The sequence below is a fragment of the Oncorhynchus keta genome, chromosome 14 (assembly GCF_023373465.1).
Source record: "Oncorhynchus keta strain PuntledgeMale-10-30-2019 chromosome 14, Oket_V2, whole genome shotgun sequence".
NCBI lineage: Eukaryota > Metazoa > Chordata > Actinopteri > Salmoniformes > Salmonidae > Oncorhynchus > Oncorhynchus keta.
Genome location: NC_068434.1, coordinates 33,897,009 through 33,920,593, shown reverse-complemented (window position 1 = coordinate 33,920,593; position 23,585 = coordinate 33,897,009). Strand labels below are relative to the sequence as shown.

The 23,585-nt window shown below is 44.2% G+C and overlaps 1 protein-coding gene across 1 annotated transcript in view; it reads left to right on the top strand.

Annotated features, from left to right (window-relative positions):
* The window catches only part of dnah10 (dynein axonemal heavy chain 10), a 57,535-nt gene that overhangs the window by 9,654 nt on the left and 24,296 nt on the right, over positions 1-23,585 (top strand). The window contains exons 11-39 of the mRNA XM_035785792.2: positions 40-234; positions 339-509; positions 750-926; positions 1,116-1,289; positions 1,469-1,635; positions 1,743-1,894; positions 2,016-2,180; positions 2,309-2,516; positions 2,669-2,825; positions 2,927-3,406; positions 5,033-5,191; positions 5,333-5,449; positions 5,566-5,668; positions 5,760-5,938; positions 10,387-10,598; positions 13,113-13,269; positions 13,431-13,664; positions 13,887-14,009; positions 14,119-14,352; positions 14,488-14,711; positions 14,830-15,099; positions 15,209-15,392; positions 15,507-15,641; positions 15,775-15,927; positions 16,643-16,831; positions 16,956-17,102; positions 17,335-17,526; positions 17,691-17,809; positions 17,933-18,091. Coding sequence (XP_035641685.1) covers positions 40-234; positions 339-509; positions 750-926; positions 1,116-1,289; positions 1,469-1,635; positions 1,743-1,894; positions 2,016-2,180; positions 2,309-2,516; positions 2,669-2,825; positions 2,927-3,406; positions 5,033-5,191; positions 5,333-5,449; positions 5,566-5,668; positions 5,760-5,938; positions 10,387-10,598; positions 13,113-13,269; positions 13,431-13,664; positions 13,887-14,009; positions 14,119-14,352; positions 14,488-14,711; positions 14,830-15,099; positions 15,209-15,392; positions 15,507-15,641; positions 15,775-15,927; positions 16,643-16,831; positions 16,956-17,102; positions 17,335-17,526; positions 17,691-17,809; positions 17,933-18,091 — 5,336 coding nt within the window. The remainder of the gene's footprint in view (positions 1-39; positions 235-338; positions 510-749; positions 927-1,115; positions 1,290-1,468; positions 1,636-1,742; positions 1,895-2,015; positions 2,181-2,308; positions 2,517-2,668; positions 2,826-2,926; positions 3,407-5,032; positions 5,192-5,332; positions 5,450-5,565; positions 5,669-5,759; positions 5,939-10,386; positions 10,599-13,112; positions 13,270-13,430; positions 13,665-13,886; positions 14,010-14,118; positions 14,353-14,487; positions 14,712-14,829; positions 15,100-15,208; positions 15,393-15,506; positions 15,642-15,774; positions 15,928-16,642; positions 16,832-16,955; positions 17,103-17,334; positions 17,527-17,690; positions 17,810-17,932; positions 18,092-23,585) is intronic.

Here is a 23,585-nt window from a genome sequence, read left to right as displayed (position 1 = left end):
TCACTTCTAGCTAAACACAATAGGAACATACTTTTTCAGATCTTGGAGGAGTTCTATAACATCTTTGGTCCAGAGCTGAAGGCAGTGACGGGGGATCCTAAGCGTATTGACGATGTGCTGCGCTGGGTAGACAGCCTGGTGGTGCCCATCGAGGAGCTCAGCTTCGACCCCTTCAACATCCGCAAGATGGGCAGTTGGAAGATGGTCATGCAGGACTTCAAGGCCAAGGTTCAGGTGGGAGCAGCAGGACATCCTGGTAGCAATTTTGGAATCCACATTCATTCATTCATTCATCATCAAGCCATGATTCACTCCTCTCACCTTGTCTGTCTACCCAGGCTATCGAAGGAGAGGCCATCAACTTCATTGACCAGTCCTTCAAAACGCTGCGCTCTGCGTCGGCAGCCTTTGACATGCTTCTGAAGTTCAAACACATCCGCTCCAGAGAGGCCATCAACAACCAGATGATGATGAAGTTCAACGACATCCTGGCCCAGTACTGCAAAGAGGTACCTTAGGAAACAGACATCAAAAGACCAGAAAAGAACACATGTGTTGATTGGATTGGTCTTGACATAAGCTCCAGGCTTATAATATATAATTGTATATTTTTCATATAATTTGTAGAGTTCAAAAGGTACTCGCACTGAAATCATCTAATTTGTATACACAATGTGGCATCTGGATGGAGTCATGGTAATGGTGTGAGCTTTAGGAAAGCTTGGTCACTGTTGTGTGTTGTGGGATAGGTGGACATAATCAACGGGATATTTGTGAAGTGCAAGGACAACCCTCCTCTGAATAAGAACCAACCCCCGGTGGCTGGAGCAATCTACTGGGAGCGTTCTCTCTTCCACCACATCAAACACACCATCATCCGCTTCCTGGAGGTCACAGATATGCTGGAGAGTGAGCCGGGCAAAGCGGTGAGAGCACTGAGCAACTAACTAACTAATCAGAGTAATTGCTCCATGTTGTACATCACATGTATGTCTCCAAAATGGAAACCTATTCCCTGGTCAAAGGTAATGCACTACATAGGGAATAGGGTGCCATTTGGGATAAAAACCTTTGTCTGAAACAGTTTTTTTACAGCACCATCTTCTTCTCCTTAGGCCAAGGCCAAGTACCTGGAAGTAGGGATCCGTATGAAGGAGTATGAGCAGAAGAAGTATGAGCGCTGGCGTGACGAGACAGAACAAAGCCTGCCCCTGCTGATGAAGAGGACCCTGCTGGTCATGGTCAACAGCTCAGGGGTCGTCACTGGAGAACAGCCCCCTCTAGACATGGTACATAGTAATGCATCACCGGGCGGCTGGTGCCTAGGATGAAATACACCTTTCCTCACTAGCAAGGCTTTTATTAACAAGTCTATCCTGTAAACATCTTGTGAAGTCCCTTAACATTGTCTCTTGGGTGATATGTCCCTTGTGTTTTCTCATCTCTGCATACTTTCTTTCTTTCTCAGACTGGCCCAGCAACTGAGCATGACATGGAAAGAGGGGTGCGTTACATGATGAATTTTGCCCCGGAGCTGAAGGAGATAATTTCAGAGACCAAGTACTTGGAACAATTGGGCTACTCTGTGCCTGAGCTTGCCCGTAATGTGGCTCTGCAGGAGGACAAATTCCTCAGGTGATATTTCCACACAACCAACACTGAGTGGCAACAGATGGAAACAGCTAAACCAGTTGGTGTACTCATCACAGTTGTCTTAACCTGCTTTAACACTGTTCTACTAGATATGTGGATGGGTTGAAGAACCTGGTGAACCGCTACCACTCTCTGATGGACTGTCTGAACGATGCAGAGTTCTTCCTACTGGCCGAGCAGATCCAGGAGCTGAGGAGGGTGATGCGCTCAGGATACAAGAGGCTCAACTGGAACGCCCTGGGTACATACGTTCTGCTCTGATATAATGAAATAAATGTGCATTTGAAGTTTTCATTGTTTTTCGTTCCCCAATGTGAGTAAACGTCACAATACTCAGAGGTATCTGTCCTTTCTGGTTTAAGGCATCTCTGAGTTCATCAACCGAGGCACCCAGGCTGCGTCGAAGTTTGAGTCGCTGGTCAATCAAATTCAGAAGAATGAGAGGGACGTTGATGCCAAGTTGCAGTCCATTGAGACAGCCAACTTATTCAAATTTCCAGCCCCAGACAAATCTGATGACCTTCCAGGTAAACAGAATGTCAATACTATTTAGAATGACATTGGGTAAGCTAAAATATCACATCAAGTGGGAACGAGAGTCTGATAAACTGGCATTTTCAGTATTTTAGCCCTCCCTCACTGTAACTGGTTTTAGGAGTGAAAGAGTTCTGTGAGCTGATCGAGCGAGAGAGGGCGAAGGATTTGAATCTGTTGAGTAGGAAGTACACAGCCATTGGCCCTCTGCTCACCAAGATGGAGAGTCTGATCATGCAGACCAACAGTGGCAAAGCCAAGCGCATGGGCCAGTACTACACCTACTGGGAACGCAAGGTCTTCGACTCCCTCACCAAGATGGTGCTCAGGTGGGACATTTAGCATACCTCTTTCCAGGTGGCTTTAAGTACAGGCAAATACACATTGTGGTATTGTAAGCTATGGAAAAATTGGTAATGTTTCATAATTTGAGATGAAAGGTGTGGACATAACAGTGCATTATCTCTGTTCTCTCTTGTAGGAACATCCATACTTTTAACATGGCAATGATGGGCAACACCCCACTTTTCCAAATTGAAACCATCTTGTCTGCCCCTGAGATTGTGCTGCACCCCAAAAACAGCGAGGTGTACAAGCTCATAATGCAGTGTGTCAGAGACTGTGTAGAGAGCACCAAGGTAGAACACAACACCCTTCCCCTCCCCCATACCTGTTTACCAACATATAAGAAGACATCCCTGTGTAGTGTATGACTGGTGTGACTCTCTTCCCCCACTAGCGGTTTGTGCGCTGGATGCATGGCACCTGTATAGAGTGTCCCCCTCAGCGTGTTGATGGAGAGGGTGAGTCGATGGTGTTCAGTTTCTACAGCGAGGTGTGTCAGCACCCCCAGGTCAATGAAAGGGCCATGGCCGTCTCTCAGAATATCCAGCGCCTCCTCAGCGCCGTGGGACGCTACCTCAATCGCTGGAAGCGCTACCGGCCCCTCTGGAAGCTGGACAAGGCCATTGTCATGGAGAAGTTTGCTGCAAAGAGGCCCTCCTATGTCATGTATGACGAGAAGCTGCAGTTCTATGCCCGGGTTAGCGTAGAGGTGGCACTGCAGCCACTGGTAAAGGATGAGCACATCATGAGGCTGAACCTGGAGCCTCTGGCCCGCACCGTGCAGGAGAACGCTCAGGCCTGGGTCAACTCTCTGGGCAGACTGCTCAACGAGTCAGCCCGAGAGGACCTGTTCAACCTGCGGGATGAGCTACTGGTACTGCATACTTATTATTCAGTCAATGTTCCTATCGGTCCTAGACTATGGCGACATCATCTACTGTATATGAACGCAGCTGCCACTTCATTAAAACTGTTAGATGCAGTTTATCATAGCGCACTGCACTTTTTTACGGCAGACAGTTGTATTACTCATCACTACCAGAAAGTTGGTTGGATCTCTCTTTGATGTCACGTAGGTTGAAACATTGCTCTGTTTTCATTTATAAAGCCCTTTTACAAAAACTGCCACTGTACTTAACATCATTACTAAACTTTTGACTTTTGACTGCAACCCAATGCTTCCTACAGATATTCATCAGTCTCACATTGCTGTGGAGGAATTTTGGCCCACTCTTGCATGCAGAACTGCTTTAACTCAGCGACATTTGTTGGTTTTCATGCATGAACTGCTTATTCTAAGTCCTGCCACAACATCCCAATTGGGATTAGGTCTGAACTTTGACTAGGCCATTACAAAACTTCAAATGTGTTGCTTTTTAACCATTTTCATGTAAACTTGATTGTGTGTTTTGGATCATTGTCTTGCTGTATGACCCAGCTGCGCTTCAGTTTCAGCTCACAGACAGATGGCCTGACATTTTCCTGTAGAATTCTCTGATACAAAGCACAATTCATGGTTCCTTCTATTAAGACAAGTTGTCCAGGACATGGGTCCCATTATTCCTGGCGAAAACCAAACACTGCATTCAACGGTAAGAACCTTATATCAACTGTCAAGCATGGTGGTGGTAGTGTGATGGTTTGAGGATGCTTTGCTGCCTCGGGACCTGGACAACTTGTCTTAATAGAAGGAACCATGAATTGTGCTTTGTATCAGAGAATTCTACAGAAAAATGTCAGGCCATCTGTCTGTGAGCTGAAGCGCTGCTGGGTCATGCAGCAAGACAATGATCTAAAACACACAATCAAGTCCACATGAAAATGTCTGAAAGCAACAACAACAACAAAAAACATTTTGGAATGGCGTAGTCAAAGTTCAGACCTAATCCCAATTGAAATGTTGTTGCAGGACTTGAAACAAGCAGTTCCTGCTTGAAAGCCAACAAATGTTGCTGAGTTAAGGCAGTTCTGCATGCAAGATCGGGCCAAAATCCCTCTACAGCAATGTGAGACTGATCAATATCTGCAGGAAGCATTTGGTTGCAGTCATTGCAACTAAAGGTGGCACAACCCGTTATTGAGTGTAAGGGGGCAATTACTTTTTCGCACAGGGGAATTGGGAGTTACATCACTTTTAAATAAATAAAGTAAGTATCCATTTAAAAAAAAAAGTCAACTCAAGTTCTGTTTATCTAATATTAGGTTTTGGTTGAAGATCTGATAACATTCAGTATAAAAAATATTCAAAAATAGAGAACATCTGAAAGGGGGCAAATACTTTTCACAGCACTGTATTTATATTTTGATGTGTGTATTTTCTGTCATTTCTGTAATTCAGGGCTCATCGGTAAAAGAGACCTTGGTCTCAGTATGACGCCCTGATAAAATAAAGGTTAAATAAAAACTAAATGCATCATACTATGAATTGCTGCTATTCTCTTAAACTCTATTCCTTACTAAGCAACCCCTCATGTTTGTGTATGATTGTATTGTTGAATAGCAACTGTCTGAGAACCTGAAGAGGAGCCCAAACACCCTGGAGGACCTGAAGTTTGTCCTGGGCACCATCTCAGACATCAGGGACATGTCTCTGGCTGTGGAAATGAGGTTCACTGACATCAAGGAGAGATACAGGACCCTGGGCATGTACAAAGTAGAGGTGAGGAACATACATTACTCGAGTGTCTGTATATTGTCTCTCCGTTATTTGTCTGTTGAGTGTAAGTCCGTATAGTTTTCCCTTTTGAGTTTATTGTGTTGCTGTCCCCTGTTTGAGTGTGGATCCCTGTGTGTGTTGCAGGCCACGGAGGAGGAGCTGCAGTTGTCGGCTAGTATCGGCCGCCTGTGGAGTGATCTGTTTGAAGAATCCAGACTGGTGGACCGCAGTCTAGGACGGGTCAAGAAGACCTTCACTGAGGTGAGACAGACGCCATGACACCTCGACCAACACTAACTTTACCATCACAGTCTCGCCTATATCTATCATTACGATCCTCATCCCAAAATGTACATCCCCTCTCCCCTGTCTCACAGATTACTAAGGAGCAGATTGAGACGTATAAGCAGGAGCTGACCGTCTTTGCAGAGAGCTTCAACATGCATGGACCTGGAGCTGTGGGAGACAACCTGGAGAAAGGTAAGTGTTGACCCCCTTCCCATCAGACTGTCCTAACAGCCCCATCACTGCTCACTGGGTGATTTAATGTCTTTCCCCATTCTCTGTGTAGGAGTGACAGTGATGGAGACCTATGAGACAGAACTAGCCAAAATAGAGGCGGGACGTCAAGAGTTGGCCAATGCAGAGAAGCTCTTTGACCTGCCAATCACCATGTATACAGAGCTGCAAAACGTACAGAAGGAGATGAAGGGCCTGCGACAGATCTACGAGATCTACAAGTCTCAGAAGGTACGAGTTTGTGGGTTGAGTACAGTGTGTGTTTGTGTAGTAGAGAACACAATGGCGCCAAACTTGCAAACATAAGCAAGCATTTCAACTTAAACAGGTTCTCATGCACAAAATGTGTATCAGCCAATTAAAATGGCTGATTTACTTGCATGTGACATAAAGACGAATATATTGATAAAAGTCACCTTGTGATTTACACGGTTATCAAAACGTCACGCCAGGGTAAGCCTACACAAATCACAGCCCTTATTGTAAGTGTTTCTAAAATCCCCTATGGGAAAAATGAATGATGGAAAAATGATTGTAACCATTTCCAGGTTTTATGGGTATTATGACTCATACTGTGGTACTCTATAGTAGCTGGTCCCATCAGATAACATGGCACATGTTAGCCCTTTTTTATTTATTTTTAATTTTACAGCTTCTGCAGCCAATAAAAATCCTAGACGTAGTTGGACATGTTCCAACACTTGTTCATGGAAGCATCTTTAACATACCTCAGTCCAACAGCCTGTCTTTGACTGACTGGTCAAATTGCTGTCTGTGTAAAGTTCCTAGTCCATGTAATTGTCCCAGATTTTGGCAAGAGTTCGAATCTCACGAATAGTCGTCCCCCGCCCCCTTTGAAATATAGATTTATATGTAAAAATCAAATCAAATGTATTTGTCACATACACATGGTTAGCAGATGTTAATGCGAGTGTAGCGAAATGCTTGTGCTTCTAGTTCCGACAATGCAGTAATAACCAACAAGTAATCCAGCTAACAATTCCAAACTACTACCTTATAGACACAAGTGTAAGGGGATAAAGAATATGTACATAAAGATATATGAATGAGTGATGGTACAGAGCGGCATAGGCAAGGTACAGTAGATGGTATCGAGTACAGTATATACATATGAGATGAGTATGTAAACAAAGTGGCATAGTTAAAGTGGCTAGTGATACATGTATTACATAAGATGCAGTAGATGATATAGAGTACAGTATATACGTATACATATGAGATGAATGATGTAGGGTATGTAAACATTATATTAGGTAGCATTGTTTAAAGTGGCTAGTGATATATTTACATCATTCCCATCAATTCCCATTATTAAAGTGGCTGGAGTTGAGTCAGTGTGTTGGCAGCAGCCACTCAATGTTAGTGGTGGCTGTTTAACAGTCTGGTGGCCTTGAGATAGAAGCTGTTTTTCAGTCTCTCGGTCCCAGCTTTGATGCACCTGTACTGGCCTCGCCTTCTGGATGATAGCGGGGTGAACAGGCAGTGGCTCGGGTGGTTGTTGTCCTTGATGATCTTTATGGCCTTCCTGTGACATCGGGTGGTGTAGGTGTCCTGGAGGGCAGGTAGTTTGCCCCCGGTGATGCGTTGTGCAGACCTCACTACCCTCTGGAGAGCCTTACGGTTGTGGGCGGAGCAGTTGCCGTACCAGGTGGTGATACAGCCCGCCAGGATGCTCTCGATTGTGCATCTGTAGAAGTTTGTGAGTGCTTTTGGTGACAAGCCGAATTTCTTCAGCCTCCTGAGGTTGAAGAGGGCTGCTGTGCCTTCTTCACGATGCTGTCTGTGTGGGTGGACCAATTCAGTTTGTCTGTGATGTGTGCGCCGAGGAACTTAAAACTTACTACCCTCTCCACTACTGTTCCATCGATGTGGATAGGGGGGTGTTCCCTCTGCTGTTTCCTGAAGTCCACATTCATCTCCTTAGTTTTGTTGACGTTGAGTGTGAGGTTATTTTCCTGACACCACACTCCGAGGGCCCTCACCTCCTCCCTGTAGGCCGTCTCATCGTTGTTGGTAATCAAGCCTACCACTGTTGTGTCGTCCGCAAACTTGATGATTGAGTTGGAGGCGTGCGTGGCCACACAGTCATGGGTGAACAGGGAGTACAGGAGAGGGCTCAGAAAGCACCCTTGTGGGGCCCCAGTGTTGAGGATCAGCGGGGTGGAGATGTTGTTGCCTAACCCCACCACCTGGGGGCGGCCCGTCAGGCTTATTGGGTTAGTGCGTGCATGGGTGTCAAACTCATTCCACCGTGGGCCGAGTGTCTGCAGGTTTTTGGTTGATCTTTTCAGTTGTTCCTTACTAATTAGTGATCTTAATTCTTCAATCAAGTACAATTGTGGAGCGAAAACTCGCAGACACTCAACCCTCCGTGGAATGAGTTTGACACCTGTGGGTTGGTGTGTTGAAAAGGGACATTTGAAGGATGGCCTGGTGTCAAGAAGGGCAGCAAAAAAACTACTTCTCTTCAGGAAAAACATCAGGGACAGACTGATATTCTGTAAAAGGTACAGGGATTGGACTGCTGAGGACTGGGGTAAAGTAATTTTATCTGATGAATCCCCTTTCCGATTGTTTAGAGCATCCGGAAAGAAGCTTGTCCTGAGAAGACAAGGTGAGCGCTACCATCAGTCTTGTGTCATGCCAACAGTAAAGCATCCTGCAATTTTGCCTAAGAACACAGTCATGAATAAAGAATGGTACCAACACATCCTCCGAGAGCAACTTCTCCCAACCATCCAGGAAAGTTTGGTGACGAACAATACCTTTTCCAGTATGGGGGAGCACCTTGCCATAAGGCAAAAGTGATAGCTAAGTGGCTAGGGGAACAGAACAACGATATTTTGGGTCATTGACCAGGAAACTCCCCAGACCTTAATCCCATTGAGAACTTGTGGTCAATCCTCAAGAGGCAGGTGGACAAACAAAAACCCACAAATTCTGACAAACTCCAAGCATTGATTATGCAAGAATGGGCTGCCATCAGTCAGGATGTGGGAAGTTAATTGACAGCATGCCAGTGGCGGATTGCAGAGGTCTTGAAAAAGAATGGTCAACACTGCATATATTGACTCTTTGCATCAACTCCATGTAATTGTCAATAAAAGCCTTTGACACTTATGAAATGTTTGTAATTATACTTCAGTATTCCATAGTAACATCTGACAAAAATATCTAAAGACACTGAAGCAGCAAACTTTGTGGAAATTAATATTTCTGTCATTCTCAAAACTTTTGGCCACGACTGTACAGTAGAAACAGTTTGCACTTGTTATGATCCTACAGGTGGCAGTATTGCATCTTAAATCAACTCTTAATGTAGTAAGACACTTGGCTGTCATTAGTATGTTACACTTACATGCAGGCCTACAATGTTTTATAGTTTTGCACTCTTATAATAACCCCCTTTGCCACATGCCTTCGAGCATCAAGGACCAACATTGAACAGATTTTTCTTCAACAAAAATGCTTAATGCGACAATGGCTCGAACCCATTGTTAAAAAGCACTATCAATTACGAGTCAGCCACTTTAGTAGTGGGTTCCACCTAGAAGTGGTGAGAACTGCGATTTTACAAATATATAAGACTCTTTCTTTTTTTAACGATGTATAATAAGCTTTCTTGTAAGGACCTCATTTATCTTTTTTTCCATTGATGGATTCTGACTTCTAAACTTGAAATATTGTTAAACATCAGGTATCCTATGGCAAGGAGAAGGGCCACAGTATGGTTGTTTCACACACCAGAAGTTAATGGTTATCTGTAGGAGGAATGTATATGGTGGAGTCAATTAAGGTTGGATATGAGCCAGGGGCTTGGAATCTTACTGTGTGAGGGAAAGGCAATCGCATGGTTGCGGTCCCTGATAAGGGTGGAGAGCTGTGGATTAGTGAGGAATGGGGGTCAAGATCAGGTCAGGTCACAGTAAGGGAGAAGGAACAGTTAATTAACCACATCAATTAACTTCCTGCCTAGCGATAAAGATGTACTGTTTAGAGGGAAGGAGGAGTTCACCTAAATTGGAGTATATATATTTGTGCTGGTGGGAACATGTCTTTGTCTGTTCAGCTGTCTGACCCTTTGGGTGAATAAACTTGGTTTGAGCTCTTTATAGTTGTCCATCTGTTTTTACCCTGTTATTTAGAACCTAACACCATAAAATCACATGGATGTGAGTGAAATTGTCATATATGTAAAAACAGGAAAATGTTGTCTAACGTTAGTAGTAGCTAATAGCTTAGTCAAGAATGCATCCGTGCAATTTTGGCACGCAACATTTTGTTACAGACCAATGGAACAAGTAAACCTTGAATTTGTAGGTTTAACATATCCTTCTAGTGGCCAGGGTCGACCTATTTTAAGAAATGCCATTGGTTGGTGGCTAGAAAATCTAAGATATTTGATAGGCTGAAGCAGAAGTTGTGCTAGGATGTAATCACTTCCACCTGGTGAAGTTAGCATAGGGCTAACTTGTACCATGTTATCTGATGGGACAAGCTACAATTTAACGTTCGGTCATATGCTAGTAAATCAACTATTTTAATTGGATGATGCGCATTTTGTACGTGAGAATCTGTTTAACTTTAAATGCGTGCTTATGTTTGCAAGTATGGCCCCAATGTTTGCCTTTGTGTGTTGCCTTATGTGTGTCTTTCAGGCAGCTAAGACGGAGTGGTCCCAGACTCTGTGGGCGAACCTGAACATCCAGCTGCTGCAGGAGGGCGTTGAGAGCTTCATTAAGAGTCTGAGGAAGCTGCCTAAAGATGTGCGGGCCCTGCCTGTGTCCTTCTTCCTAGAGGGACGCATGAAGGAGTTCAAAGAGTCCCTGCCTCTCCTTCTGGACCTGAAAAACGAGGCCCTCAGAGACAGGTACGCCTAATCACCTATGGATGTGGACTTAGAGAGTAGGATGTTTAGGTGACAGAACCTGATATCAACACACAGGCCCTATAACAATCACATGACTGTAGTGGGAAGTAATATTTGATATGTGTATATACAGGATATTATATATACAGTATATCACACAAGTGAGTACACCCCTCACATTTTTGTAAATATTTGAGTATATCTTTTCATGTGACAACACTGAAGAAATTACACTTTTCTACAATGTAAAGTATTGAGTGTACAGCTTGTATAACAGTGTAAATTTGCTTGTCCCCTCAAAATAACTCAACACACAGCCATTAATGTCTAAACCGCTGGCAACAAAAGTGAGTACACCCCACCCCTAAGTGAAAATGTCCAAATTGGGCTCAAATTGTCAATATTTTGTGTTGACATTGACTCGCAAGAATTGGTCTGAGAATTGCCAATATCAAAGGCAGATATTTAATTTACATTGCACAATGAATGGATTCACATACAAGGCATAAAGCTTAAGTAATAAAACATTAACAAGCATTACAAACCATACTTCTAGGCATACAGTGGGGTAAAAACATATTTAGTTAGCCACCAATTGTGCAAGTTCTCCCACTTAAAAAGATGAGAGAGGCCTGTAATTTTCATCATAGGTACACTTCAACTATGACAGACAAAATGAGAACAAAAATCCAGAAAATCACATTGTAGGATTTTTTATTTATTTATTTGCAAATTATGGTGGAAAATAAGTATTTGGTCAATAACAAAAGTTTATCTCAATACTTTGTTATATACCCTTTGTTGGCAATGACAGAGGTCAAACTTTTTCTGTAAGTCTTCACAAGGTTTTCACACACTGTTGCTGGTATTTTGGCCCATTCCTCCATGCAGATCTCCTCTAGAGCAGTGATGTTTTGGGGCTGTTGCTGGGCAACACGGACTTTCAACTCCCTCCAAAGATTTTCTATGGGGTTGAGATCTGGAGACTGGCTAGGCCACTCCAGGACCTTAAAATGCTTCTTACGAAGCCACTCCTTCGTTGCACGGGCGGTGTGTTTGGGATCATTGTCATGCTGAAAGACCCAGCCACGTTTCATCTTCAATGCCCTTGCTGATGGTAAGCTTTGTTACCTTGGTCCCAGCTCTCTGCAGGTCATTCACTAGGTCCCCCCGTGTGGTTCTGGGATTTTTTTCCCGAACCGTTCTTGTGATCATTTTGTCCCCACGGGGTGAGATCTTGCATGGAGCCCCAGATTGAGGGAGATTATCAGTGGTCTTGTATGTCTTCCATTTCCTAATAATTGCTCCCACAGTTGATTTCTTCAAACCAAGCTGCTTACCTATTGCAGATTCAGTCTTCCCAGCCTGGTGCAGGTCTACAATTTTGTTTCTGGTGTCCTTTGACAGCTCTTTGGTCTTGGCCATAGTGGAGTTTGGAGTGTGACTGTTTGAGGTTGTGGACAAGTGTCTTTTATACTGATAACAAGTTCAAACAGGTGCCATTAATACAGGTAACGAGTGGAGGACAGAGGAGCCTCTTAAAGAAGAAGTTACAGGTCTGTGAGAGCCAGAAATCTTGCTTGTTTGTAGGTGACCAAATACTTATTTTCCACCATCATTTGCAATTAAATTAATTAAAAATCCTACAATGTGATTTTCTGGATTTTTTTTCTTATTTTGTCTGTCATAGTTGAAGTGTACCTATGATGAACATTACAGGGCTCTCTCATCTTTTTAAGTGGGAGAACTTGCACAATTGGTGGCTGACTAAATACTTTTTTGCCCCACTGTATACTGTAGAGCCTAAGGTTAACTTATAAGACAAAGCATGAACAAAGAGATGCCTATTAGGCAAGAGGCCTAGAAGCCTAGGAAATAAGAATTGATCATACAACCTTCCTCCATGGACTGGATACAGGAGAAGAGCAAGAACAAAGGCATTTAATTCCATTTATAATATATGAAAGTGTACATTTCAAACTAAAACCAACCACCATTGACCATTACCATTAACGTAAACACTCCCATGGCCAATCGCAACAGTGTGTCACAGAATTTAAAGGTGTGTGTGGGGGATGAGACCTATGTAAATAAAGCAGAATTCCTGAGAAGACAAAACGTTTACATAATAGAGTAATTTAGAGATAGAGATCATCATTCATATAGATAGCAGAGTTATCCTCCGTGAACACGTTTCAGATAGATACCAAACATGGATAATGTAGTATTATTCTGTCACTCATTCAATAGTCAGTCCTCTGGATACTGTAACAGAGAGATACATTTTGGCCCCTCAGAGGGAGAAGGGCTAACTAGTCTTTGAGCATTGTCCTTTGTGCTTTCCTTGTGTTCCTGGAACATTTGCCATGCAACTCCATGTGTCAGAGAGCACATACATGAAGGCCAACAAAATACCTCCTGAAAAAACTAGAAACAAATGAAGTGAATGTGGTTTTAATGTATTTATTTATATAGAGAGTATGTGAATGCTTGTTTGTCCTTGATCCTCCTCAGACACTGGAGGGAGCTGATGCAGAGGACTAACACCAGCTTTGAGATGAATCCAGACACCTTCACTCTAGAGAACATGTTCGCCATGGAGCTGAACAAGTATGGCAATGTCATCGGTGAGATTGTCACCTCAGCTGTCAAAGAGCTCAGTATTGAGAAGGCAAGCAACCCCTTTAGGACGTTTATTTCATCACACAAAGCTGTAATTGTACAATTCTCTTTGCGGTGTGTTCAACATTGTATGGTCAGTATCAATAACTAAACATTGAGTTTATATGTCATTTACATTTAGATAATGGGTATATGTGTGTTTGTGTACAGGGAGTTACGGAGGTGGTGGAGACCTGGGAGAATATGAAGTTTAGTGTGCAGCGCTACTTCAAAGGCACCCAGGAACGTGGCTCTATCCTGGGGGTGGTGGACGAGATTCTGCAGAACCTGGATGACAACGCCATGAACCTTCAGAGTATGGCAGGCAGCCGCTTCGTAGGGCCCTTCCTGGCCACCGTACAACAGTGGGAGAAGAGCCTGTCCCTCATCAGCGAAGTCATAGAGGTCAGTCAACGTCCCAAATAGCACCCTATTCCATATATAGTGCATTATGTAGGGAATAAGGTGCCCTTTGGGACACAGCCTTTGGGTCCTAGTTCATGGAAGAGTTAAAATACTGTTGCGTACAACTCTCATCACAGGCTCATTGTCCTTTGAAACCACCGTTGAGTATAATGGTAACCACCCATACAGGATCTGTCCTGAAATTATATGGCATCTCCTAAGGTTTGGATGCTGGTGCAGCGGAAGTGGATGTACCTAGAGAGCATCTTCATTGGAGGGGATATCCGCTCTCAGTTACCTGAGGAAGCCAAGAAATTTGACAACATTGACAAAATGTTCAAAAAGGTGATTGACTTGAGTCCCACTTCTATGAGAACATAATTAAACACAACACGTAATGCTTTTAGACAGTATTGTCTTACTTAGTTTTGTGTGCTTGCATGGTCTACTCTAGATTATGACAGATACAGTGAAGGACCCGGGAATTAAGAGGTGCTGTCTGGTGCCCAACCGGCTGACTGACCTGCAGAGTCTGAGTGATGGTTTGGAGCGCTGCCAGAAGAGTCTCAACGACTACCTGGATTCCAAACGTAACGCCTTCCCTCGCTTCTTCTTCATCTCCGATGACGAGCTGCTCAGCATCCTGGGTAGCAGCGACCCTGTCTGCGTCCAGGAGCACATAATAAAGGTACTGTAGCATGTCACTACAGGCCAGAGATGGTTCTCTTCAGGTGATCAAAGGTGTAGTCATCTTTGTGGCTTTTGTTTCATAAAGTGTGTGGAGTTAACGTTGCCTTTTCTCTCCCTTTTTCCTCCCACCCAGATGTATGACAACATAGTGTCTCTGCGGTTTGACGTGGGGGGTAACGGGGAGACGGTGGCTGGGGCCCTGGTGTCTGCGGAGGGAGAGGTGATGGACTTGAAGCGGCCGGTGCCAGCCGAGGGCCGGGTGGAGGACTGGATGACTGGAGTACTTCTGGAGATGAGGAGGACCAACAGACTCATCACCAAGGAAGCCATCTTCCGCTACTGTGAAGACAGGGGCAGGTTAGTGTGTTTCAGAAACACACGGACCTACTCCTGTCTTCAAAGTAAAACTTTGTATGTGTGTAAGATGCCAGTGAAATATTCAGCAGCACCAGTCCATAGTGTGTGTTTCCCTCAGGATTGACTGGATGTTGCTGTACCAGGGGATGGTGGTGCTGGCTGGGAACCAGGTGTGGTGGACCTGGGAGGTGGAGGACGTCTTCCAGAAGGTGAAGAAGGGAGACAAGCAAGCGCTGAAGAACTACGCCAAGAAGATGCACCAGCAAATAGACGAGCTGGTGACACGCATCACTCAGCCCATGAAGAAGAACGACCGAAGCAAGATCAACACTGTCCTCATCATCGACGTCCATGCCAGGGACATTGTGGACAACTTTGTCCGGGACAGGTAGGGAACAACATAGTGCTTTGTTATTATATTTACTGTACTGCATGCAGTGACATATGACTTCAGATGAAAACTAGATTATGTTTCTCCTCATTTCTCTCTCATGCAGTATAATGGACGCCCGTGAGTTTGAGTGGGAGAGCCAGCTGAGGTTCTACTGGGACCGGGAGCCCGATGATCTGTTTGTGCGCCAGTGCAGCGCTGCTTTCTCCTATGGTTATGAGTACATGGGACTGAATGGTCGTCTGGTCATCACCCCTCTGACTGACCGCATCTACCTCACCCTCACACAAGTACAATACCTGAACCTCAGAAAGCTTTGTCAGTCTGTATTTATACCCTGTTGAATGATGGAGGTGAATGATTTTGTCTAACTGTAACTACCACTGTGTTTGTGCTTGCCTCAGGCCCTGTCCATGTACCTGGGTGGAGCCCCCGCGGGGCCGGCTGGAACGGGGAAGACAGAGTCCACCAAGGACCTGGCCAAGGCTCTGGGCCTCCTGTGTGTGGTCACCAACTGTGGAGAGGGCATGGACTACATGGTGACGCCCCTCACACCAAAATTAAAGCTTTATTTCCTCTATTGTAGTCCACATGAATAGTTTCTTTATTTACCTCGTGTATTCATTTATCATGCTTCTCCTCTCCTCTGTCTTCCCCCTCCTCTGTGTCCAGGCTGTGGGGAAGATCTTGTCTGGCCTGGCCCAGTGTGGTGCCTGGGGCTGCTTTGATGAGTTCAACCGCATCGATGCCTCTGTGCTGTCTGTCATCTCCTCCCAGATCCAGACCATCCGCAACGCTCTCATCCTGCACCTCAAGAGGTTCCATGTAAGTTATTATGACACACAGTCATCTCTTAGATGTCTGGAGACTGCCTGGACAGTTCTGGATTGGGAGAGGGTGATACTAAAACCTTGCAATATGAGTAGGTAAACACAAAAGATTGCTACAGAACATTATTGCAAGGTAAGTTTTGGGATGTTTTATTTTTTATTTTATTTTACCCCCAAATGTCGTGGTATCCAATTGTTAGTAGCTACTATCTTGTCTCATCGCTACAACTCCCGTACAGGCTCGGGAATGACGAAGGTTGAAAGTCGTGCGTCCTCCGATATACAACCCAACCAAGCCGCACTGCTTCTTAACACAGCGCGCTTCCAACCCGGAAGCCAACCACACTAATGTTTCGGAGGAAACACCGTGCACCTGGCAACCTTGGTTAGCGTGCACTGCACCCGGCCCGCCACAGGAGTCACTGGTGCGCGATGAGACAAGGATATCCCTACCGGCCAATCCCTCCCTAACCCGAACGACGCTAGGCCAATTGTGCGTCGCCCCACGGACCTCCCGGTCGCGGCCGGGTTACGACAGAGCCTGGGTGCGAACCCAGAGTCTCTGGTGGCACAGCTGGCACTGTAATGCAGCGCCCTTAACCACTGTGCCACCCGGGAGACCAGTTTTGGAATGTTTTCCCTCAAAACTGTTGGTGACATTGACTCAGGACGATTTTAACTCAGTACTCTGTATGTGTTTTGGGTGTCAGTTTGAAGGCCAGGAGATCAGCATGGACGACCGCATGGGCATCTTCATTACTATGAACCCTGGCTACGCTGGACGCACAGAGCTGCCTGAGTCGGTCAAAGCCCTGTTCAGACCCGTGGTCGTCATCGTCCCTGACCTGCAGATGATCTGTGAGATCATGCTCTTCTCAGAGGGATTCCTCTTGGCTAAGGTGAGCAGCACATCCTCTCATCAACACACAGACACACACACACACAAAAACACACATACAATATTATAGATAAGTGTTGTCTGACATTGTTAGACGCACACTCACTCACTTCCTTTGAATGTAGATTCTGGCCAAGAAGATGACGGTGCTGTACAAGCTGGCCAGGGAGCAGCTGTCTAAGCAGTTCCACTATGACTTTGGCCTGCGGGCTCTGAAATCTGTGTTAGTGATGGCTGGAGAACTGAAGAGAGGCTCACCAGACCTCAATGAGGTAAAGACCTGTGAAATTATGCAAGTCCACTGTGATATGATTCCTATGTGTTGTACTTATAGTAAGGAGACAAAGAGAGCATTTATAATTTTCTGGAAGTTTGGGGTGGTTTTATTTCATTGACTTCTTTGACAATCTCTCTCTTTCTCTATCCCTCTGTCTTTTTTCATTCTCTCTCCTGTTCTCCTTCCTCACCTACTCCTCACCCTCTCTCCCCATTTTTCTCTCTCAGGATGTGGTGTTGATGCGTGCCCTGCGGGACATGAACCTGCCTAAGTTTGTGTTTGAGGATGTGCCTCTGTTCCTGGGGCTGATCTCAGACCTGTTCCCGGGGCTTGACTGCCCCCGTGTGTGCTACCCCAGCTTCAATGATGCTGTGGAGCAGACCCTGATGGAGAATAAATACCTCATCCTGTCCAACCAGGTGCCCTGGCTACCCTTTTCTGTCTAAACTTTAAATCTCAGGGCATAGGCAACTTTGTGAAAATGTCTATCCGCATTGAAAGATGACTCATTATTATTTCTACACATGAAAGTGAAGATGTTGATAAGTCCCTGTTTCTAATGCTGAGTGTCTGTGGTGTTCAGGTGGACAAGGTGGTGCAGATGTATGAGACCATGATGACCAGGCACACCACTATGGTGGTGGGCCCCACAGGTGGAGGCAAGTCAGTGGTCATCAGCACTCTGTGCCAGGCCCAGACCAGGTCAGTGCCTCTCAGACCATTGTGACAGCTGGCATCACAACAGCCTTGCTTCTCAAAGCATTCAACAGAGAGTGTTTTTAGGAATAGTAGCTCTCATAATTGTGGTTGTTTTCCTGCCTACAGGTTAGGCTTGGTGACCAAGCTTTACTGCCTGAACCCTAAAGCCATGAGTGTCATCGAGGTGTACGGCATTCTGGATCCTGTCACCCGTGACTGGACTGATGGGATACTGTCCAACATCTTCAGAGACATCAATAAGCCCACTGACAAGAAGGAGAGGAGGTAAGACCATGTCACTGCCATTCCCTTTGTAGAGTTCAACCTGAAGTTTCTAGGTATTTTGTTGTATCCAATGCTACACTCTAGACCCAAACTGTTATAGATCTATATCCATCCTGCCCTGCCTTTCTAAAATCTTCGAAAGTCAAGTTAACAAACAGATGACTGACCTTTTCGAATCCCACCCTACCTTCTCCACTATGCAATCTGGTTTCCGAGCTGGTCATGGGTGGACATCAGCCATGCTCAAGGTCCTAAACGATATCATCGACCGCCATCGATAAAAGACAGTACTGTGCCGTCTTCATCGACCTGGCCAAGGCTTTCGACTCTGTCAATCACCACATTCTTATCGGCAGACTCAATAGCTTTGGCTTCTCAAATGACTGCATCTCCTGATTCAGCAACTACTTCTCAGATAGAGTTCAGTGTGTCAAATCGGAGAGCCTGTTGTCCGGACATCTGGCAATCTCTATGGGTGTGCCACAGGGTTCAATTCTCGAGCCGACTCTTTTCTCTGTATATATCAATGATGTCGCTCTTGCTGCTGGCGATTCTCTGATCCACCTCTACGCAGACGACACCATTCTGTATACCTCTGGCCCTTCTTTGGACACCGTGCTAACAAACCTCCAAACGAGCTTCAATGCCATACAACACTCCTTCCGAGGCCTCCAACTGCTTTTAAATGCAAGTAAAACTAAGTGCTCTTCAACCGATTGCTGTCCGCACCCTCCCACTCTACTAGCATCACGACGGTTCTTACTTAGAATATGTGGACAACTACAAATACCTAGGTGTCTGGTTACACTGTAAACTCTCCTTCCAGACTCACATTAAGCATCTCCAATCCAAAATAAAATGTAGAATCTGCTTCCTATTTCACAACACAGCCTCCTTCACTCATGCTGCCAAATATGCCCTCATAAAACTGACTATTGTCGTGGAAATTTCCTCTATTTACCAAATCATGGGAGTAAACCACACACACACGTCAGAGTTAGTTATAAGACTCCATCTTTAATTATATGAGCTCTATCACAATCCTGTGACTCTCAGATAAATTCAGTGTCTCCCAGTGAATTCTCTGAGAGCCCCCTTACAATGCAACCGAGTTCCTTTAATAGCAAAGACACACACATAGTCAGACAGCATAGACATAATTCATCGTTCAGCTTTGTCTCCTTTCCCAAACCCCAGAACCATAAACCAAATCCTCCATATCAACAGGCATATATCAAATTGTCATTTAGATACAACCAACTCAAAATACAACCTCCTGGACAAACTCACGGAGAGGAGAGTGAGGCTATAGGTTAAGATAAAAGCAACATTAGAGGGAGCATAGAATGATTCCAGACACTGCCACCCTTCTTTCCCCACTAGAAAAAGGTAGGGAGTAAAAGATATGTTTACACATGATGACACTTTGACCTCTCCCCTCTCAGCGGCCCATGCAACTTAGTTTTGACATAGAACAGATAACTGCAACCTCGCCACAGTATTATCAAAAATACCATTCTGATGAGAAGTAACTTACACACATTTGATGAATATTAAACATCTTACAAATGTTACCAACAAATTCTGATCCTTCCACGACACTATCCTACCGATCCTTGACTTTGACGATGTCATTTACAAAATAGCCTCCAACACTCTACTCAGCAAACTGGATGTAGTCTATCACAGTGCCATCTGTTTTGTCACCAAAGCCCCATATACTACCCACCACTGAGACCTGTATGCTCTCGTTGGCTCGCCCTCACTACATACTCGTCGCCAAACTCCAGGTCATCTATAAGTCTATGTTAGGTAAAGCCCCGCCTTATCTCAGCTCACTGGTCACCATAGCAATACCCACCCTTAGCACGCTCTCCAGCAGGTATATTTCACTGGTCACCCCCAAAGCCAACACTTCCTTTGGCTGCCTTTCCTTCCAGTTCTCTGCTGCCAGTGACTGGAACAAATTGCAAAAATCACTAAAGCTGGTGTCTTATATCTCCCTCTAACTTTAAGCATCAGCTGTCTGAGCAGCACTGTACACAGCCAATCTGTAAATAGCACACCCGACTACCTCATCTCCATATTGTTCTTATCCTCTTGCTCTTTTTCACCCCAGTATCTCTACTTGTACATCATCATCTGCACATCTATCACTCCAGTGTTATTGATAAATTGTAATTATTTTGCCTCCATGGTGTAACGCTGTTCTTCCATTGAAGGAGAGGTGGACCAAAACGCAGCGTGGTTATTATTCATGGTTCTTTAATAAAGAAACTATACATGAATAGACTAACAAAACCAAGAAATATGAAAAACCAAAACAGCCCTATCTGGTGCAAACACAGAGACAGGAACAATCACCCACAAACCCCAACACCAAACAGGCTACCTAAATATGGTTCCCAATCAGAGACAATGACTAACACCTGCCTCTGATTGAGAACCATATCAGGCCAAACACAGAAACAGACAAACTAGACACACAACATAGAATGCCCACTCAGATCACACCCTGACCAAACAAAACATAGAAACATACAAAGCAAACTATGGTCAGGGTGTGACACATGGCCTATTTATTGCCTTACATCCCTACTCTTCTACATTTACACACACTGTACATAGACACTTCTATTGTGTTAATGACTGTACGTTTGTTTCTGTGTAGCTCTGTGTTGTTGTTTTTGTCGCACTGCTTTGCTTTATCTTGGTCAGGTCACAGTTGTAAATGAGAACTTGTTCTCAACTGGCCTACCTGGTTAAATAAAGGTGAAATACATTTTTTCTAAAATATATATATACAGTGCCTTCGGAAACAATTCAGACCCCTTGACGTTTTCCAGATTTTATTATGTGACAGACAACCTGGCCACTCTGACAGAGCCCTAGAGTTCCTCTGTGGAGATGAGAGAACCTTCCAGAAGGACAACCATCTCTGCTGCACTCCACCAATCAGGCCTTTATGGTAGTGGCCTAATGGAAACCACTCTTTAGTAAAAGGCACATGACAGCCCGCTTGGAGTTTGCCAAAAGACACCTAAAAACTCTCAGAACATGAGAAACAAGATTCTCTGGTCTGATAAAACCAAGATTGAACTCTTTGGTCTGAATGTCTAGCATCACATCTGGAGGAAACGTGGCTCCATCCCTACAGTGAAGCACGGTGGTGGCAGCATCATGCTGTGGGGATATTTTTCAGCAGCAGGGACTGGAAGACTAGTCAAGATTGAGGCAAAGATGAACGGAACAAAGTACAGAGAGATCCTTGATGAAAACCTGCTCCAGAGCACACAGGACCTCAGACTGGGGCGAAGATTCACCTTCCAACAGGACAATGAGTCTAAGCACACAGCCAAAACAACGCAGGAGTGGCTTTGGGACAACTCCCCGAATGTCCTTGAGTGGCCAAGCCAGAGCACAGACTTGAGCCCAATCGAACATCTCTGAAGAGACCTGAAAATAGCTGTCCAGCAATGCTCCCCATCCAACCTGACAGAGCTTGAGAGGATCTGCCGAGAAGAATGGGAGAAATTCCCCAAATACAGGTGTACCAAGCTTATAGCGTCATACCCAAGAACACTCGAGGCTGTAATCGCTGCCAAAGTTGCTTCAACAAAGTACTGAGTAAAGGATCTGAATACTTATGTAAATGTGATATTTCCATTTTTTAAAATAAATTACCAAACATTTCAAAACTGTTTTTGCTTTGTCATTATGGGTTATTGTGTGTCAATACTTTCCAAAGGCACTATGTATGTACAGTACCAGTCAAAAGTTGGTTACACCAACTCATTCCAGGGTTTTTCTTAATTTTAACTGTTTTCTACATTGTAGAATAATAGTGAAGACATTAACACTGTGAAATAACACATATGGAATCATGTAGTAACCAAAAAATTTTTAAACAAATCAAAATATATTTTATATTTGAGATTCTTCAAAGTAGCCACCCTTTGCCTTGATGACAGCTTTGTGCACGCTTGGCATTCTCACAACCAGTTTCATGAGTTAATCACCTGGAATGCATTTCAATTAACTTCTTGACCGCTGAATAGCATAGCGCAACAGTCAAATAATATTACTAAAAAATATTCCTATATTATTCACAAGTGCAATATTGCAAAACACAGCTTAGCCTTTTGTTAATCCACCTGTCATCTCAGATTTTGAAATGATGTTTTACAGCGAAAGCAATCCAAGCGTTTGTGTAAGTTTATCGATAGCCTAGCATAGTATTATGTACACTTAGCATCAGGAAGCTTGGTCACGAAAATCAGAAAAGCAATCAAATTAACCGTTTACCTTTGATCTTCGGATGTTTTCACTCACGAGACTCCCAGTTACACAACAAATGTTCATTTTGTTCCATAAAGATTATTTTTATACCCAAAATACCGACGTTTGTTTGTCGCGTTATGGTCAGAAATCCACATGAAAGAGCGGTCACGACAACGCAGACGGAAATTCCAAATAGTCTTCATAATGTTCACAGAAACATGTCAAACGTTTTTTATAATCATTCCACACATAGTTTTTAAAATATATATTTGATAATATATCAACCGGATGTGTGTAGGTTTTTCAATAACAGCGGGAGGAACAATGGCGGCTTTATTCTGTAGAGCAAAAACTCACTTTGAGATCCCCCACCTTACGCGATGTGATCTTTCACGCTCATTTTTCAAAATAAAAGCCTGAAACTATGTCTAAAGTCTGACACCTTACGGAAGCCAGAGAAAAAGGAATCTGGTTGATGTCCCTTTAAGTGGAGGATAGGCATGCATAGGAACAGAAGGGTTTCAAAATAAGAGGCACTTCCTGATTGGATTTTCCTCAGGGTTTCGCCTGCAATATCAGTTCTGTTATACTCACAGACAATATTTTGACAGTTTTGGAAACTTTAGAGTGTTTCCTATCCTAATCTGTCAATTATATACATATTCTAGCATCTGGTCCCGAGAAATAGGCTGTTTACTTTGGGAACGTTATTTTTCCAAACATTAAAATAATGCCCCCTAGCTTCAAGAGGTTATTAACAGGTGTGCCTTGTTAATTTGTGGAATTTCTTTCCTTCTTAATGCAAGAAACGAAGACCCAAAGTTACCTCTGCTGCAGAGGATAAGTTCATTAGAGATGCCAACCTCAGAAATTGCAGCCCAAATAAATGCTTCACAGATTTCAAGTAACAGTCACATCTTCACATCAACTGTTCAGAGGAGACTGCGTGAATCAGGCCTTCATGGTTGAATTGCTGCAAGGAAACCACTACTGAAGGACACCAATAACAAGAAGAGACTTGCTTCGACCAAAAAACTACGAGCAATGGACATTAGACCGATGGAAATCTGTCCTTTGGTCTGATGTGTCCAAATTTGAGTTTTTGGTTCCAACCCTGTGTCTTTGTGAGATGCAGAGTAGGTAAACGGATTATCTCTGCATGTGTATGGTAAACGGATGATCTCTGTGAAGCATGGAGGAGTAGGTGTGATGT